The following is a 16,233-nucleotide window of genomic DNA, read 5'->3' as shown; positions in this document are numbered from 1 at the left end:
TTTCACCATACACACTCGGGAGCATGAACTCATGCACACGGTAATGTAAGGTGAGTGGTGTTTTTGTTCATTAACTTGGATAATTTATTTGCATCCAGAGCCCTATATAAGAAATATCTAAACCTCGATTCCCTGTTGATATGCAATTATATTGGCAGATACGCAGATCAATGTTTTCCTTGTCATATATTTTCCAAGCGCCCCTGCTCCAGCAGATTTATTTTATTTATTTATTACCTTAATTGGATTTATTTGACGTCGTTACATCCCTGCATGAAATTGTTTGGTGAAATGGGTACGTCATAATTGTGTTGAACCTGAGCAAACATTTGATCTGAATCAGCCATCTTTGTTGTTTACATTCTCCAAACGCTTTGAGACCTTGAACCGAGACAATCCGAGTGGGATCAATCCAACTTCCCCCATTAAGCGCCAAGCACTAGTCAACCAAAGAAATGTTATCCATCACGATACATTTATTTTGTCATGGTCTTGTAATTAAATACATAGTGTAAGTGCAAATAGTTAAGAGTCCGGGGGTCTAGAGAACTACACAGTATAGTAGAATATAGTACAAAGTTGGACAGTTATTCAAACAAGCTTAATATCACCAGATACTCCTTGTCTTCATAGTAGTTGTACAACAGTACCCACAACATAAGCGTGTGTATTGTTCCTTATTGGTATACAAAAGCAAAAACCTACAAATACCACATCTAAGACGCATATATTTAATTAGTTTGTGCTTGGAAACACCAAAAACAAATTGTGTGTGAATATATTATGTGTATATAATATTCATTCACACACACGGAGAGAAGCCCCCATCTGCTTACTTGAACATGAAGCAGTGAACATTGGTAGCAGACTGTAAGACTGTGGCCACTTAGCTGTAGTTTTTTTTTTTTTGTGCCACATCATACTGTTTGTGGTAAGCACTGCAAAAGCGAAAATGTAGCATGGATTTTCAAAACAGCACGAAAGATATCAAATATTTACCCAAGGCTCCACTTCATGCTTTTTACTTTAGAATACTAAACACAAAAAAAAAAAGACGTCTTTTTAGCTTTTTGAGTCGTGAACTTGTCTACCTAGAGGCATGATGAATGTGTGATTTTGTGTTGTTAGTGTTTACACTGCTCTAGACAGGGTGAATGTTTCTCTAGTGGGATGCTTTTTAGAGAATGCCAAGATGACAACGCGTGACGCCCCTCTGATGTTGACCGGGCTCTTCAAGCGTGAGTGAGCCTCCTCCGTGAGATGTACTAGGGTCTACTCCTCCTTTCTCTTTGCCCCGGGAATCTTTGCTTGGATCCTGGACACAGAGAACAAGTAGGAATTGCATGTTTCCTGTAGGATTAAGTCACCAGTAGACAGCAAACCACCTTCTGCTCCATTCTCTCTTTTTATGGCGCTTACATCTTAGCTTTGACCAAATAAGGATAAAGATGGTTGGTGGTCACTCGCCAAAGTGCACTTGTAACTACTATAGTTTTTTGTTTTTTTATCTATAAGTGTTTTTTGCATATAAGAGATTATTATTTAACATTTTATGTGCTGTAAGAAATTTCTGAACGAATACTCACTTCCCCACCACAGAGTTGACGTGGGTCCGTATTAGTCCCACATACTGATCTATCTGTGCCTAAACAGTGGAGAAAAAAATAAATAAAAATTAACAAAACTAATATTTTTTTTACAGACATTTTTGATGGTTTTAAGGTTGAAAATATTTACCTGGTGCTTCTCATAGACCACAGGCATTGTGAACATGGAAACCACAGCTGTAGGCACAGAGAATAAAGAGGTGTTAAAATATTCTCGGTCAACGCTGTAACGAAATCACTTAGCTTGGGCTAACTGTGTAAATACCTACATGGCACAATTATACAGCGGCTCTTAACACACTGACAAAGACATGCTGCCCTACTTCGGATTACATAAACGCTAATAATAACCTGAGTGTATCCAGCGCACACGAGCACATATTGCTCCCGGTGTGTAGTGCAAGAAATGAAGGTCTCTAAAATCAACATAGGGTTGGAGTGAGACATGAGGTGAGTCAGAGTGACCTAACCTAGGATGAGCAGTGTCAGGCCGTTGAAGAGAGCGCCCACGTAGGTCAGAAGCCACATCAGCACAGCAAACTGGACAGAAAATACATTTTTAAGCCTCTTTTCCTTTCACAGTGGATGATAATGGAATACAAAAGCCCCCAAGAGGCAGATCCTTCCGTGAGATGTTTCCACCAAACATGGCCTGCTCGTCACGGAACAGTAAGGCATGATTCATTTCTGAGCTTGCTCACTGGTATGTAACATTAAATGTGTGACGGCAAAGAATTGTGTCAAAGGATAACCGGCCAATGATTAAAGACAAGATGTCCAAAGGCTGGCCGGGGGGCCAAAAGCAGCCAGTGTACAAATCTCCACCGCCCCGCAGGCTCTGACGTGAAATTAATGTTTGGCCTGTCAGCACTGTTGACCAAAGCAAAAAAATACACACGCACGAAAATACTATTTTCTACTTCGCCAGAGGATGTAGCAGACAAAAAAAAACTTTCCATCCCTACTTGGCCTGCATAAAACAGTAAACACCATAGGAGCGAGCACATGCATTTTTTTTTAAATCTTGTGGCTATTTTGTCCTTTCCATTTCTGTTTGAACTGGGAATGTAATCAGCCAGCTACTGTCCTGCTTGGTGGAAACTGAGGGTATGCAAACCTTCAAAGAGTCAATCAGATCTTGAACGAGGAAAAGCCTACGCAGCTCCTTCATGCAGGTGTTGGTATAGAGGAGAATTTTGTCAGCATATTTGCTAACTTGGTCCTGGGACAGAGAGATTTCAATCTCCAGGTAGCCTCTGTATAAACACAAGTACAGGAATGGAGTCCATCATAATGCAGTGGCTTACTTTCCATTTGGTGCAGTGGTGATTGACTCACTTGAAAGGATGCCCCTCATCGGTTTTCTGCACAGCCTGGAGCACAGATTTGTAGATGCGGAAGCTGATGGTGGCAGAGAGGGCAGCCAGGGCTAAGTAAGCTCCGACGCTGACCACACTGAACTGGGTCAGAGAGAAGAGGAGCAGAAGCGCGCTGCCGAACACAGCTCCTGACTGCTTCACATTCCTCCAGTAGAGCAGGTCAATAGCTGAGGGGGGCAGAGACAAACAGTGTTACGAGCCTCAAATGACATAACCTCAGATTTTGACATTATTTAATGTACCTGGAAAAAAGCATCTGTATCAAACAGCTGGAATATGCCATTCATTGGCCACAGCACCCCCTTAACCGAGCTTCCTTATCCAACTACGCGTCACAGGAGTAGTTGTCGCTATATATCTCCATTCAAGCCCCTTTACTGGTTTGAGTACATTTATCACCGCTAACACCTGCCTCGCTCTCATACGTACACAAACATACCTCACATCCAAACAGGCGCCATATTGCACAAGTTGTCCAAGAAGGAGAATTAATGATTGACAAAAAAGAAGCTTAATCGGCATTTTTAAAGATAACGGTTCAGAGTGACAGGGCCACGTTGATAGGCGGTGAGGACTGAAGGATGGCGACAAATTGACACTCCAAAACTGACCGTGCTTCCACATTTGGTCACTGTGCCCCTCTCGGCTTATCACCTGGAAATATAAACATGTTGCCATGGTAAAAGCTGCTTTTTATTACCGTTATTTCCATTCCCGCTGTGCTTGATTTGACTGCCCAACCAGGCTTTGTCATATCTGTATGCTGGGAATAGTAGAATCGCTCCTTAGTACAATCCCTCCGGTGCCTTTCTCTTCCTCCCCGAGTATTCCAACTGTTTTTTTTATGCCTGCTCTAATTTTAGCCTTAGAGCTGTGAATGGCATCGTGATGACGGCCATCTTTGCTTGCTCCTGAACAGGGATCTGTGGATTTCTAAGAAGAGGTCCGGCTTTCCCTCGGACTTCTTTGGACTTGTTTTGACAATGTGTGCGCATGTTGCCAACGTCCCACCTTCACTTTCTAATGCAACGTTTCTTGTCAGGAAACAACGATGTGCCACATATACCAAGTTATCAGTTGGAAATGGAAAGACAATTGACAAATGTTCCACCGTCCCTCACTGTGACATCAGCCGGACCTGTTGGAGATGCTGCGAGAATAACACACACATCCACAGGTGTGTAGCTTCTTTACGCGTTGTACACACACACACACACACACGCAGACACTCACAGAAGCCAAAGCAGCTTTACTGAAGCCACGGGGTCAGCGCCACACAGCCGTAGTATAGAGGTTAAAGTATTAGCATAGCGCAGCACAAGCGGGTACTGACCTGCGGCTCCCATGGCTGAACAGGGAAAGTGGCAGCTGCTTTATTCACAGACAAAAAGAGAGCATTGAGGGGGGTGCCCCCCACCCCCTTCCACTACCACCACCACACACACTGCAGTGGAAAGGAGTGACTACAACCACACTAGCCAATCAGCAGCTGTCTGATGAGTGACGAGCCTTTAAGGGGGCGTCTATTGGCAAAGAAGCACAATACAATTCAGCAAACGCTTTTCTAAGCTAAGACATCACCACGGCGGCCTTGTGGCAAACCAACGCATTAAAACTACAAATTTTGTTGTGTTAACATTTAAATTGTAGCATTTGTAGAGATGCGCACAAACAGCGTATTATTTTTTGGGGCGCTCCATCACAATGGCCTATGCGCCCAACAGCTGCCTGATGCAGTTACCATAGCTACGGTGCTTGCTCCATTTTATAACCGAGAGATTGGAGAAAAGGAGGGGACAAAGCAATCCTTTGGGAACAGAGGGAAATTAATTGGAGGCCAGAATCTGGGGGTGACACAGGAACATAGCGAGTGCGCGCACCTTGTAAAGATCGACACGGCCACTCCCTTTTTACCGCGGAACGCAAAGGGACAAAAGCGGCTGACAGCGGCCTCTGAACGGTCAAATGGATTCATCTGTATATATCAAGAGATGGAGGAAAGAATGTCATTCGTAGATTTGGTCTCCTTTTATATATATGAATAATAATAATGTCCAAATTGAGCAGACAACTGCTTCATTTTGGTCATAAATGTTGTGCAACTGAGTCAGGGCCCGTTAGCTGTTAGCTCCCATCCTCGTCATACATTTTAAAAAAAGGCCAAGTGATCACCACCCATGACAAGAAAATGAATCCCCCCACCCGCCCTTCTCTCTTTTTTTTCTGAAGTGAAACTAGTTTAGCCTGACCTCATTAAATCACTGAAGACATCCTTGTGGCCTCAAACAAGTCATCAGCCCAAGTGTGCAAACATGCGATGAGATTTCTGCTGCCAAGAAGTCTTAAATGTAGGACTTGTCCATCCAACTAAGTTAATACTTCAGAATTAATATTCTCAGTGTATTCCAATTTTAGTGTAATTCATCTTAATTCCCACTGCTCTCCTTTTTTTTAATTTATTATTATTTCTGACTTACACACCAAGACAACTAGGAGTGACTGCACATCACATCACTATATATCTAACTAGCTTTATTCTTAATCTAGCAGGTAGGAAATAATCATCAAATACTCTCTGCCATATTGAATGTATTTAACGTGGCCTACGCTGCATGCACGTGAGATCCTATGCATCATCATCCTATCTTCAGATCCTATGCAGAGCGGCTGGAGCGCTTTCATTTTAAACACTCGTCCACTTTAATATAAGTAAGTCGGTGGTAGCGCGTATAAAATGATGTAATGAAGTCGTCATTTACTTAACGCCACCGAGGCAGAGGCCACGATTTGAAATTTCCTCTGGCTGTGGACGCATCCTATCAGTTATGTCGTTACATAGTCAAATTGCTCATGCAGCCAGAGGGCTAATGACAAACTCAGATTCTGCCATTGGAAACATCTCAAATCAGAGGCTAACTGGAAGGCGATAACGATGCACTGTGGAGGAAAGGGCGCCATTTTCTTTCCACAAGCTCCCCCCGCTGGATGTAGCCAGACGGAGGATGCTTTTTTTTTTTCTTATCCCCTCGCCATAGCATGCTCTTTACAAGATACCATCGCGGTCGAGCAGATAGGGCTGATGTAACCGGGATGGGTGTGCCCCGGTTACCATGGCGACAGTCTGTCAGTGATGGCCAAATGCTCGTCGCATACAAAAAAGGCATCATGCCGAATGTAAAAGTGGCACCTTTGCACGCTTTCTACATTTGAAATGTTTTTGCGACCGCAAGAGCAGCGTGTCGTTATGTATGCAGTTTAATCTTATCGCTCTAATCGTCCCCCCCCCCCCCCCCTCGTTTTGTGTAACACAATTGATTGTGTCATCGGGGTGTGTCTGTACGAGCTAGGTGACATTGTTGTGTTCCCCGTTTAGCTGATACGGTGGCTGATGCGCAAAGCACACTCCAAAATATACATTTAAAGAAATTTCAAATATTTACGTTCATGCAAGATAATACTGTACATAGACACAGATACATTTAAGCAAGTACCCTGGCCCTTCCAGCCGCTCCAGGAGCTTTCCTTCTTTGTCACATCTGCAGCGGCCTGCATGCTGGTAATCGCGTTTATCCGTGTTCTTGCTTGCTCTCTTTCAAAAAAAAAAATCTTCTTTGTGCACCTCTTTTGTCACTCGTGCTCACGCTCTCATTGCAGAGAGGGCATGAATGGTTGAGAAAAGGATGTAGGCACAGATAACAGGGAGGGAGGGAGCATGGGAGGGAGGGAGGGAGCTAGGAGGATGGATGGCGAGGCTTTCGAGATGCTGCTTGCTGGCGGAGCTCACGCTGATGCTGTGGATCGTCAAATGTGCTTGTGTGTGTGTTTGTGGCTAGGGAAGGGGGGAGGGGGTTCAAATTGTAAACATCACAGTTGCTGCTGCAGAAAATCCGCCATGTGATGATTAGTAGCCAACAGGGATGACAGGGTGGGGGGGCTTTTGTCTTGAGAGGGGGTGGTAGTCTAGCTTTTCACAACAAAAGCCTCACCAGTGCCACCAACAGACTGTGGGAAGCACAGCAGGCTGATGCATCAGTGACGTCAACATTTGGGCTTGTTCAGTAACTATAGACTTTATCATTCATTGAAATTAATTGAATTTACAGCCCCACTAAAAAATGACCTTGTTGGTCCATTTTTCATCAAGACAAAAATTTGTAAAAAACAAAGAATATGATGAACAAATTGATTTTATATTTACTAGGGGTGTTTCATACTTGAGTAACTACTGATACCGATACCACATGTACTTAACATAAATGTTTCCCCATAACCTTTGATTTGACATTCATTTATTAGTCCCACACAGGAATATTGTCCCAATATAGTAGATTTAGCTTGAAATTGTGTAAAATGAATGGCAATTTTATTTTCTAATAATATTTAATTTTGTAGTCCTTGATTGTAAAACGGTCACAAAGGCTGCCGCCGTGAGATACCTGGGTCTCGGTACTTGCCCTTTTATGGTTGAACACAACTGACCCTGCCTGACCACTTGTGCAGACATTATTTATGGTTGCGCTGAGCTACTCAAGTAACCAGTTTCCACTATGACTCACCGAGAGCTTCTTCTTGAATAATGCAGATGGAGGGAGATATGCATTGTGCATTCAAGCTTAAGCACAATACTCCTTCTTTATTGCCTTGAAGAGGTGTCTGTGTTACAGACTCCGCCCCCCCCCAAACAAAGGCAACTGCAAATAGAAATGAAAATAAATGCGAACCTGAATATAAGAAAAATTGCACAGTCACCGTGAAGTCATCAGCGACAAAAAAAAAAAAAAGCTCCCTTGATGGAGAGTCTAGGTTCTTCTCAGAGCCCCCCCCCCCTTCCCTGCAGGCAACCACACCTCACACCTTCTGTTCACTGCAGCCTCCACTCTGCCAACACCCACAATCGAGTCAAAAAAAAAAAACAGATTCTCTGAGCCAGACGGAACGTGCTCCCCCATCAGTGTTGCTATGGCAACTGGGGATGAAGCACCAGCCTCTCTGCTGCTGAACAAAGACGCACTGCGCTCTCTAGTGGTGTACAAACAGACATGTGACCTGATTGTTGGGGGTTTTCTTGTTTTGTTTTGTACAGTATTTCCAGAACCTTCTCACTCCAAGTAAACAACAGACGGAGCCATATCTGAAGAAATAGAAATACTTTACCTCAAGTCAAACCTGCAAGTATTACAAGCACCCATTAATTATATAATTTCACCTTTTGTTTGAAGAGGAAGCCTCCAAATAGAAAACATTTCCTTAGGCATCAAACAATATGAAGACTAAATGCCTCAAGGCACCTTAAAAGTCTGTCGCACTTTTGAGATCATCGGATTAAGTACACAGAGAGAGGATGACCAATAGTGGGCAAAATACACATTCTAACGTTAAATGTGCAGCTTGGACCGAATGAACTCCATCTGACAGTGACTGCCATGTTTGCTTGACTTAATCCCAGGATTTAAAACAGTCAAACAAACAAGGGTCCAGATGCTGCCCGCTGCACCATCCCAACAATTCGAATTTGCACTTGATGCCTCATTCTTGGCATTCTAGTCTGATAAGACAGTTTGATGTCGCCTTCTTTTTGCATAGTCAGGATGTGGATCAATGCAATTGAACTCTTTTGAATCTAACACTAGGGGGAAGCAGATTCCCAGCAAGGACTTCACATGCAAGAGGTTATTGTTAAATATTCAGCTCTGATGAGGTTGTCTCGAAGGCAGTGTGTTCCTTTTATATGATAATATGTTTTGACAGTACTTGCAAATTGTAGCCCTTTATGTTCATGTTACACGAGCGTGTACTTTTGGGGAGCCGCCGCGCATTCACGAGGCTGAACCCACTACATGGACTTCATTGAGTGTCTTTTAAACTAGCATATTGAATAGGATAGAGAAATTACCTGCATTTTAGAATTAGGCCAACATAACAAAGCAAAAGAAGCTGAAGAAGACATACAGTGTATACACACTCACCTTTTTGTTTGTTCAAACCTTCCAGGAGGAAGGTAGCCGGCGATTTCCCGAGATCCACTTTGCCGTCATTGGTCTTCTTGTCCTCTAGATTGAACTTGTCTGGACGCACCTCTGGGGGCACAGTAGCAGTCGGAGGCTTGGGCTTGCTCGGGCGCTCGTCTTCCGCTTTGACCTTGTCTGTGACCGGGGGCTCGGCTGGCACGGTGCGGGCGGTAGGGACGCTGGCAGCCAGGGGAGAGGGAGGGCTGGGTCCCACATTAGGGCCTCCGACACCTTGCTCTCTTTTCGGACTTTCTTCAGATGCGGACTCAATGAAGAGGTCGCTGTCAAGCTCCGCCTCTCTCTCCTCACGCAGAATGCTGTAGGCCGCTGGGGTGTGGTTGCCAGCCGGGCCAATACCAATCTTGGAAACAACCGGGGGGCTGTCAAAGGGGCTGCTGGACTGGTTGAAGGTGCCCTTACTTTTAGGTGGCTCGGCAAACGGGTTGCTACTGGCCTTGGGAGGCTCCTCAGACACTAACTCAATCTCGGAGTCGCCAGACTCTGCACTGCTACCGTCCTGGTCCCTGTCACTGAACTGTGGGCCTGGACTATATTTGGGAGCTGAAGACTTCACTGGGTCAGCCTTGAACACATCATGGGAAGGGAATTCTTTTTCTGCAGAAAAAAAGTATGACGGTCTCATTCATAAATATGTGAAACATACAGTACTGTCAAGAAAGGGAGGGGCAAACATGCTCAAGGGCCCCTTTTTTAATTTTTAAAACTGACAGATAGGGAAGATCAGTTTATTTTAGGAATTAAATGAAATTTACTTTTTCTTTCTTACTACAACTAAAAATTGAAGTCAGAGGTCAGGTCGCTGATGGACCCGAGAGTGGGCCTTACAATCTGTTCTACTTAATCCTGAAGGTATTTTCTTCCACACCAAAGTCATCCAAGCATGACTTGAACAGCTAGGCAGGAGCTTAAAACTGCTCCCACAAACTAAACAATATCCCAAGACTTGTCAATATAGTGACTACCAGGCAATATGTGTGTGCTTTGCTTACGTGTAGGTGAAGCGTTGGGAGTGGAGGCGGGGCTCTCATCCTCTGGTTCTGACAGGATCACCGTGGGGACCCCCTGCAGGCCCACACTGAGCACATTCTCACGGTCACTCCCAGTGGTAGGAGGGGGACGCTGCTGAGGCTCGGCCTTGGATGCCGGAGCCTGCGACTCGGTCAGGGTGATCTTCACGGGGCTAGCTGACTGCGGCGTGCCTCCGAGGTTCCGGTAGGAGCGGTAGTCCGACAGCTCCTCATCAGACGGCTCCTCCACGTAGGGGAAAGAGTGGGACCCCAAGGCTGAACCGAGGTTCTCATCTTCTTCCTCATCTTCTCTTCCAGGGTTCTTCTCAATGTAGCTACCCAGAGAGTCGGGGCCGGTTGATCCTGTGTTCACCAGGCTGTGCAGCGCCCCCTGCTGTTGGTCGTGGCGATCATCCCCGTGGCTTATGTCCATGTAGTTGTAGGATTCTGTCTTTTCTGAACCCATCAGAGACTTAGGCATGTCGTTGGACGGGTCGGACATGCTCTTGGTGCTGGAGCTAAAGTCGTACGCGCCAGTGGAGAAGTGGTCCAGGACGGGGGATCCAGAGGAGGCCTTCACGTTGTCAGACAGGTAGGAAGATTCGCGACCTGATGTAAAGCTCTGATTGGATAGCAAGGAGGTGTACACGTCACCGTCATCATTCATGGGCTTCCTAAACAGGCCTGACATTGGGTCACCTATGTGTCCAACCAGAAAAAGAAGTGAATTAGAGTGATAGCGACTAAAATAGGGATAACTTGAAAAGATCTGACGCCACTCTGTCACATGGTTCTTAATGTCATAATACGCTCTCGCCAGACTGAAAGCATGGAGCCGCACTTTTGCAGCCCAGCGAGGCAGCACTAACAGAGGCTACTTGTGCCCATGCAGTGGACAAAGACTGATTGTTCAGCCACCAAAACCAACAAAGCCACAACCAAAGTCTATTCTAAATCATGCACATCAGTAATGTCGTCCCCTGTCACAACAAAAATAAATGCGTGTACACTGGCTACTCTCCTCTTAAAGGTTCTATACCTGATAAATTAGGTTAAGGATATGCAAAACTCTTTTAAAAACTCTCTAGTGATAAGTGCAGTGACTTTCCTCATCACCCTGTATTAGGTCCAACACTCGACCGGTCATGCATAGGGTCAACAATCCCTAGCCATGCTCAGCAAATATAAACCCAGCAACCACTTATACTAATATTTGGATTGCGCTGTGCACAAGTCTCGCTAGCCCCTCCTTCTGTCCTCTAGCCCCCGCTTCTTCCCGTGCAGGGGTGGGGCTATAAATAGTCTGGCTCCAGCTGCTGGGCTTGGATGATGGGGAGAAAAGATTTAAAATTGTCGCCTTTGGGTTAGCAGCAGAAGGAGGATGCAGACTTAAATGACAGAGGAGTCAACAATTCAAGACCGCCCTCCCTTGCTTCCTTTCTAAAAGCCTCCCCGCCCTTCCTTTCTCCCTTTGTCATTAACAATACACCGCTGCGCGTGCCCGAAGGCGGCGATGAAGAATTTGAGACACTTAAGCCTTTGCTTAATGCATAGTTGTGGCCACACTGTGTAGACTTGATGGCGTTGGTTCAACACAAACGCCCTTGATATGATGCCAGGGCGAATCAACAAATAATCCTCTTTATTCCAGATCCCCTCAGCCATCACCCTGACAACGCCTTCATAATCCAGCACTTGATTCAAAACACTGACAAATTCGTCCTCCACCTCGGCAGATGTGGGAAGCACTCGGAGCTACTACACGGCGAGAAGAGAGGTGATGTGTGATGCCCTGAACGGCCACTAATCTGAGTCAGGCCAAAGTGTGGGTAAGACCCCCCCCCTTCTCCTACCTCCCCTTGTTCTCGCCACCTAGCACAACTACTCAGCGGGTGTTGCGTAAGTCATCTGCATCAGTGACGAGGTAGGATGCTGGTCCACGCCGGCCATGATGGCAGCGACTGTGCTGTTCCTCGACAAACATGCGGTATTGAACCGGACATTTTCAATCTGTAGGGACCCACAAGGCTCGGACAAAAGCTTTGCCACACTCACATGAAATTAGAGGTGACAACAGAGGAATTCTCATTCCGATGCCAACATAATGATGTCACTGAAAGGACGGCCGGGTTTGATAAAATACAACACAAAAACGTACTGACGGATACTCTGTGAGGGGGCTTTTGTCATCGTGAATTGAATGCGGCCTGACAATCTGTGCTAGACGACTCATAGCAAACGCGTACATCCCCTGTTGCAAATTTAATACAGGGGGACTTTTTTTAAAATGATTGAAAATAGACAGTAAATTTGTCTGCGGGCTTTTAACTTTCAAAAGAGCAGTAAATGTGCTGCTCAAGGACGATTCAATTACGACATTCTCAACTATGATGTCAGCTTTCAGGAATTTGATTTTTCTCCACGACCTTGTGAAACTAATCTATCTCACAAAGGCCATCTGTGCCTTTTGCCATGCGGCTAATATGCCAGCAATTTATTACTCTGGCTTTTAAGAGAAAATGTAGAAAATTTCACCATGCAAAGTTAGACCCCTGTTCAACACAGTTCTATTCACTATTGATGCTCCTTCATTGATACTATTTCGAGTACCTGAACAACCACCAAGAGTCATAATGTGATTGTGCTGGGAGGTGATGTCATATAGGATTCCTTGACAGTCAGCATGTTACTCAAACGTGTAATGATTTCTAGTTTAGCTTATTGTCGCCACTTTCTATCCCATTTACAGACAATGGGGATGACAAAGTCGGCGTAAAAGCAGGTACATGCAAAATAACATTTATAGGTCAATAAGAAAAAAAAAAGCAAGGCTGGAAATTATGGACTGCTCCGAGTTGTATCGATCCTAAACAATAGAAGCATACAATTATGGTAAAAAAATAACCATCACTGCAGGTTACAAGGGGCGGATGATATTGTTCCATTGGCTTCAAGTAAATCAATGTTTTTTTGATGGGTGAATATTTATGGATGAACATGTGTCTGCGCCAAGCTGTCAATTTAATGTACCTTATGATTTCGCTTGCATCACAAAGCAGACAGAAGGTGTACTTGCATTCACTCCAATCACCTCCATCACTATGCAGATGTACTTTTGTGTGAGATAATCACTCTAATCCGATGAAATGTGTTGCAATGGCTTGCGCTGAAATTGATTGGACAGTGGCCATAGCCAGGCATGCGAGGTGAAGGACACAGACAGAAGCATCATATTTCACTTCCTGGCTCTTAAGCATTCATGGAGTAAACAGGAGCGCATCGAATACTCACACAGGGATTTGATGGAATAAATAAGGCAACGACACAATCTTATTGCACATTTCATCAGAAAACTGGAGAGAGAAAAAAAAGATTGAAATCTATATCGGACTGGTTACAAATCAATTTCTAAGGCTTAGGGACTTCAGCAAACCAGAGCGATTATTCACAAATGGAGAAAACTAGCAAAAGTCATTGGACATTTTCAAGAGTGGTCGGCCAACCAGAATTACTCTAAGAGTGGAATGGCGACTCATTCCGGAAGTTACAGAAGATCCCAGAACTAGGGCCTGATCAATTAATAATTTGGCTGATTTAATTAACTAATAGCTCTATAAAAAACGGCAACAATCTGTGGATTTCTTTTGTGAATATTTGAAAGAAAAAAATTCAAGACAAAGTCAAAAACCACTGGTGCCAAAAAAAGGCTCATTTCACATTTGCCAAGAAACATTTTGATGACTTTTGACATCACTCCCACCACACCTCCCTACTTCCCCTTTGCTGTTTCATCTTATGACAAAGTCCGAAGAGACCTTAGAATGCCCCCTTGGGAGCATGAGCCGAGCTCTCAGCGTGCAGCTAAAAAGCCCAGCATTGCCTCATGTGGGACCACTAAGTGCTTTTGCGCAGCAGAGACGCGCAGAGAGGAGCCAGACAGGCGTGCAGCAGCCTCACCTTTGTCGTCAATGACGACATGCTGACACCATCGCCTGATTCATCCAGTTGGCACGTGGTGTGGATTTTAAATTGAATCCAAAGCAATGGTTAAATGGTGAGAGAGAGGTAGTGAGACTTTTACATAGGATTGTTAGATATTTCTGGAACGTTCACACGACAGCTTGACAAACATGTTTTTTCTTTAATTCTTTTATTTATTTATATAAGGAAGAAAAATTATAAAAGAGGAATTAAATGCTGTTGGGCTTCTACACATTTAGACCATCATTAAAATCATGGTAGCAAATAGATTTTGTAGTTGGTAGGGTGAAGTGAAGAACATCTAGGTCAGACGCGGATCGATTATTCAGTCAGGCAATTCTAGACAACTGGACAGGATACAATTTCACTTGGCATGAACCACTCCTTGACAGGTTATTATTTGATCCAACAATAATTCTCTGGGCATGTATGAAATAAGAACTTGATCTCCTGAACATGTATTTACTCAATCTAACCAGCCAGCTCATTTCTGTATGTTTGATTTTTATTTCAAGTACTGTATGCACTATAAATGATCATATAAATTCCATAAACCACATCTTTGTATTTGACGAATACAAAGTGCGACATGTCTGTTTGGTCTTAGCGACAGCCGGTGAAATGAAAATGACAGGAGCAGCAGAAGCAGGAAGTAGGCTTCTTTTTTTTTTTTTTTTAACTCCTTATAAATTTTTCAGTGAATGAAAAGTTCCGGGCACCAGTTTTACTTGCTAGCTCTAACAGTGAGCCCCCAATTAAAAATAGAAACCGCATTAGGCCGAGGAGAAGGATAAACTTAGAACTCAGGAACATCTTTATGTCTTTAGGTATGACTTTCACTATATCAGTTGGGGAAAAAAATGACAATTTTCAAGTAAGGTATGCCCTTCTACATTATTTGGTAGACCCACATAATCCAAATGAAGAATTTTTGCTTTTGCTAAAAAGTTTTAATAGACAAAGTCAGGTAATATTTTCTCCCTATTATTGTTGTTGTTGGTCAAAGAAGCCTGAAGGTTTTGTGCTAACTGGCTGATATTTTGAACTGATAATAATTCTCTCAGGCTGAAGAAAAATGAGCCCAAAGCCTGGCATGCTTATGTTTGCACCCAACATAAAAAGTTCACCATAACAAAAGCTCAATAAAAGCCTACTATAACATTTGAACTTAATTTGGGATTAATCTGAGGCATTTGAAAATGGTGTCTTGTGTACGATGACTCATTCAACATGAGTTTGTGATCTGTTAATTTCAGAAACAGCCACACCCCTCTAATAAAAGGGTGGGTACACACAACATAATTTCAATTAATTATGTTGAGCTTTTATTTTTGAAGTTGAGTTGTTGGTTGTCATTAGATAAATGTGGATTCTAAACAGACGCAGTACAGGCCCATGCTGTTATTGCACTTCTCTATGCTATTGGTTGTATAATTGTGAGGTGACACGGATTAAGTCAAGTAAGCTTAGGTACTAAATGCATCACCCGTCACTGTTTTTTAAGGCAGACTTTTGGATGCAGTCTGTTGCTTAATTGTTCGGTTTTCCATGCAGTAAGGATGGACAATGTTGCGTCCTGTGATTGTATGTGTAGGCCTGCAGCAGTGATGTCAGTTCATGGTCATTGCATGGTAATGCTGATGCATGCTGCAAAGTTGCATTGTAAGCAAGCATTGTTTACACAAAGTACTTGTTAACCTTATGTTGTCCCGTTTACTGATTTATTTGATTATTATTTAGGTAAACTGGTTGCACCAACTGCCGGCCTTACCTGTAGATGCAGTTTCCATAGCAACGGGGGGCCTTTTCCCATCGTCCTGGTACGGATGAAATTGTCGATCCAGGTCGTCGGCCGCCTCGTCGCCCCTCGGCTTCACTTCGTCGCGAAGCGAAGCAGCGTTGCCAAACATGCGGCCGTAGTCGTCGCCGAACCAGTTGCCCTCCGAGACGAGCTCGTCGGTGGACTGCGCGGACATGCTCGAGCCGAGTGTGTGTTGTTTGTATTGAGTTGGCTTCTATGCGTGAGGCAAACACGCAGCAATGCGACGTCTGGCAGCCGGAATGTACGTAGACGCGTCCTCGGATGAGGCGGTGCGCGCAGTCGGGGAGCAGCAGGAGAGAAACCGGTGCACGATTCTTTTAGTTCACTGCTTGCTCCGTTTGTGACGTCATGGTCGCCGGGTGGCTCAAGGTTGCCACGATCAAATACGAGCCACCTTTATTATGGCGT

General features: G+C 44.2%; 1 protein-coding gene across 3 annotated transcripts; it reads right to left on the bottom strand.

Moving 5' to 3' along the window:
• Window positions 1–456: 456 nt before the first annotated feature.
• On the bottom strand, window positions 457–16,151 carry rtn1a (reticulon 1a). Of its 3 annotated transcripts, XM_061301772.1 has the most exons (9): window positions 15,775–16,151; window positions 10,005–10,721; window positions 8,953–9,609; window positions 2,946–3,153; window positions 2,725–2,863; window positions 2,078–2,147; window positions 1,738–1,784; window positions 1,587–1,645; window positions 457–1,315 (listed from the first exon to the last, which is right to left on the bottom strand). In XM_061301772.1, the coding sequence occupies exons 1-9, from the start codon at window positions 15,977–15,979 to the stop codon at window positions 1,273–1,275; spliced, it is 2,145 nt and encodes a 714-aa protein (XP_061157756.1). In that variant the 5' UTR covers window positions 15,980–16,151; the 3' UTR covers window positions 457–1,272. The 3 variants fall into 3 exon arrangements, with proteins under 3 accessions (XP_061157756.1, XP_061157757.1, XP_061157758.1); XM_061301773.1 differs by lacking the exons at window positions 8,953–9,609; window positions 10,005–10,721; window positions 15,775–16,151 and adding an exon at window positions 6,478–6,652; XM_061301774.1 differs by lacking the exons at window positions 8,953–9,609; window positions 10,005–10,721; window positions 15,775–16,151 and adding an exon at window positions 4,320–4,470.
• Between the last annotated feature and the right edge of the window lie 82 nt (window positions 16,152–16,233).

The sequence above is a fragment of the Syngnathus typhle genome, linkage group LG16 (genome assembly GCF_033458585.1).
Source record: "Syngnathus typhle isolate RoL2023-S1 ecotype Sweden linkage group LG16, RoL_Styp_1.0, whole genome shotgun sequence".
NCBI lineage: Eukaryota > Metazoa > Chordata > Actinopteri > Syngnathiformes > Syngnathidae > Syngnathus > Syngnathus typhle.
The sequence above is the reverse complement of the archived record's forward strand: the minus strand, read 5'-3'. Positions and strand labels throughout refer to the sequence as shown.

What these genes read in the sequence shown, in the direction of transcription:
- rtn1a (XM_061301772.1), bottom strand. Translation starts at nt 15,979, where the DNA reads ATGTCCGCGCAGTCCACCGACGAGCTCGTCTCGGAGGGCAACTGGTTC. An exon ending in GATGAGGGGCATCCTTTCAA is followed by an intron (nt 2,864 to 2,945) that starts GTGAGTCAATCA and finishes GTGTTTATACAG; the next exon opens with AGGCTACCTGGAGATTGAAA. An exon ending in ATCTGATTGACTCTTTGAAG is followed by an intron (nt 2,148 to 2,724) that starts GTTTGCATACCC and finishes TTTTCTGTCCAG; the next exon opens with TTTGCTGTGCTGATGTGGCT.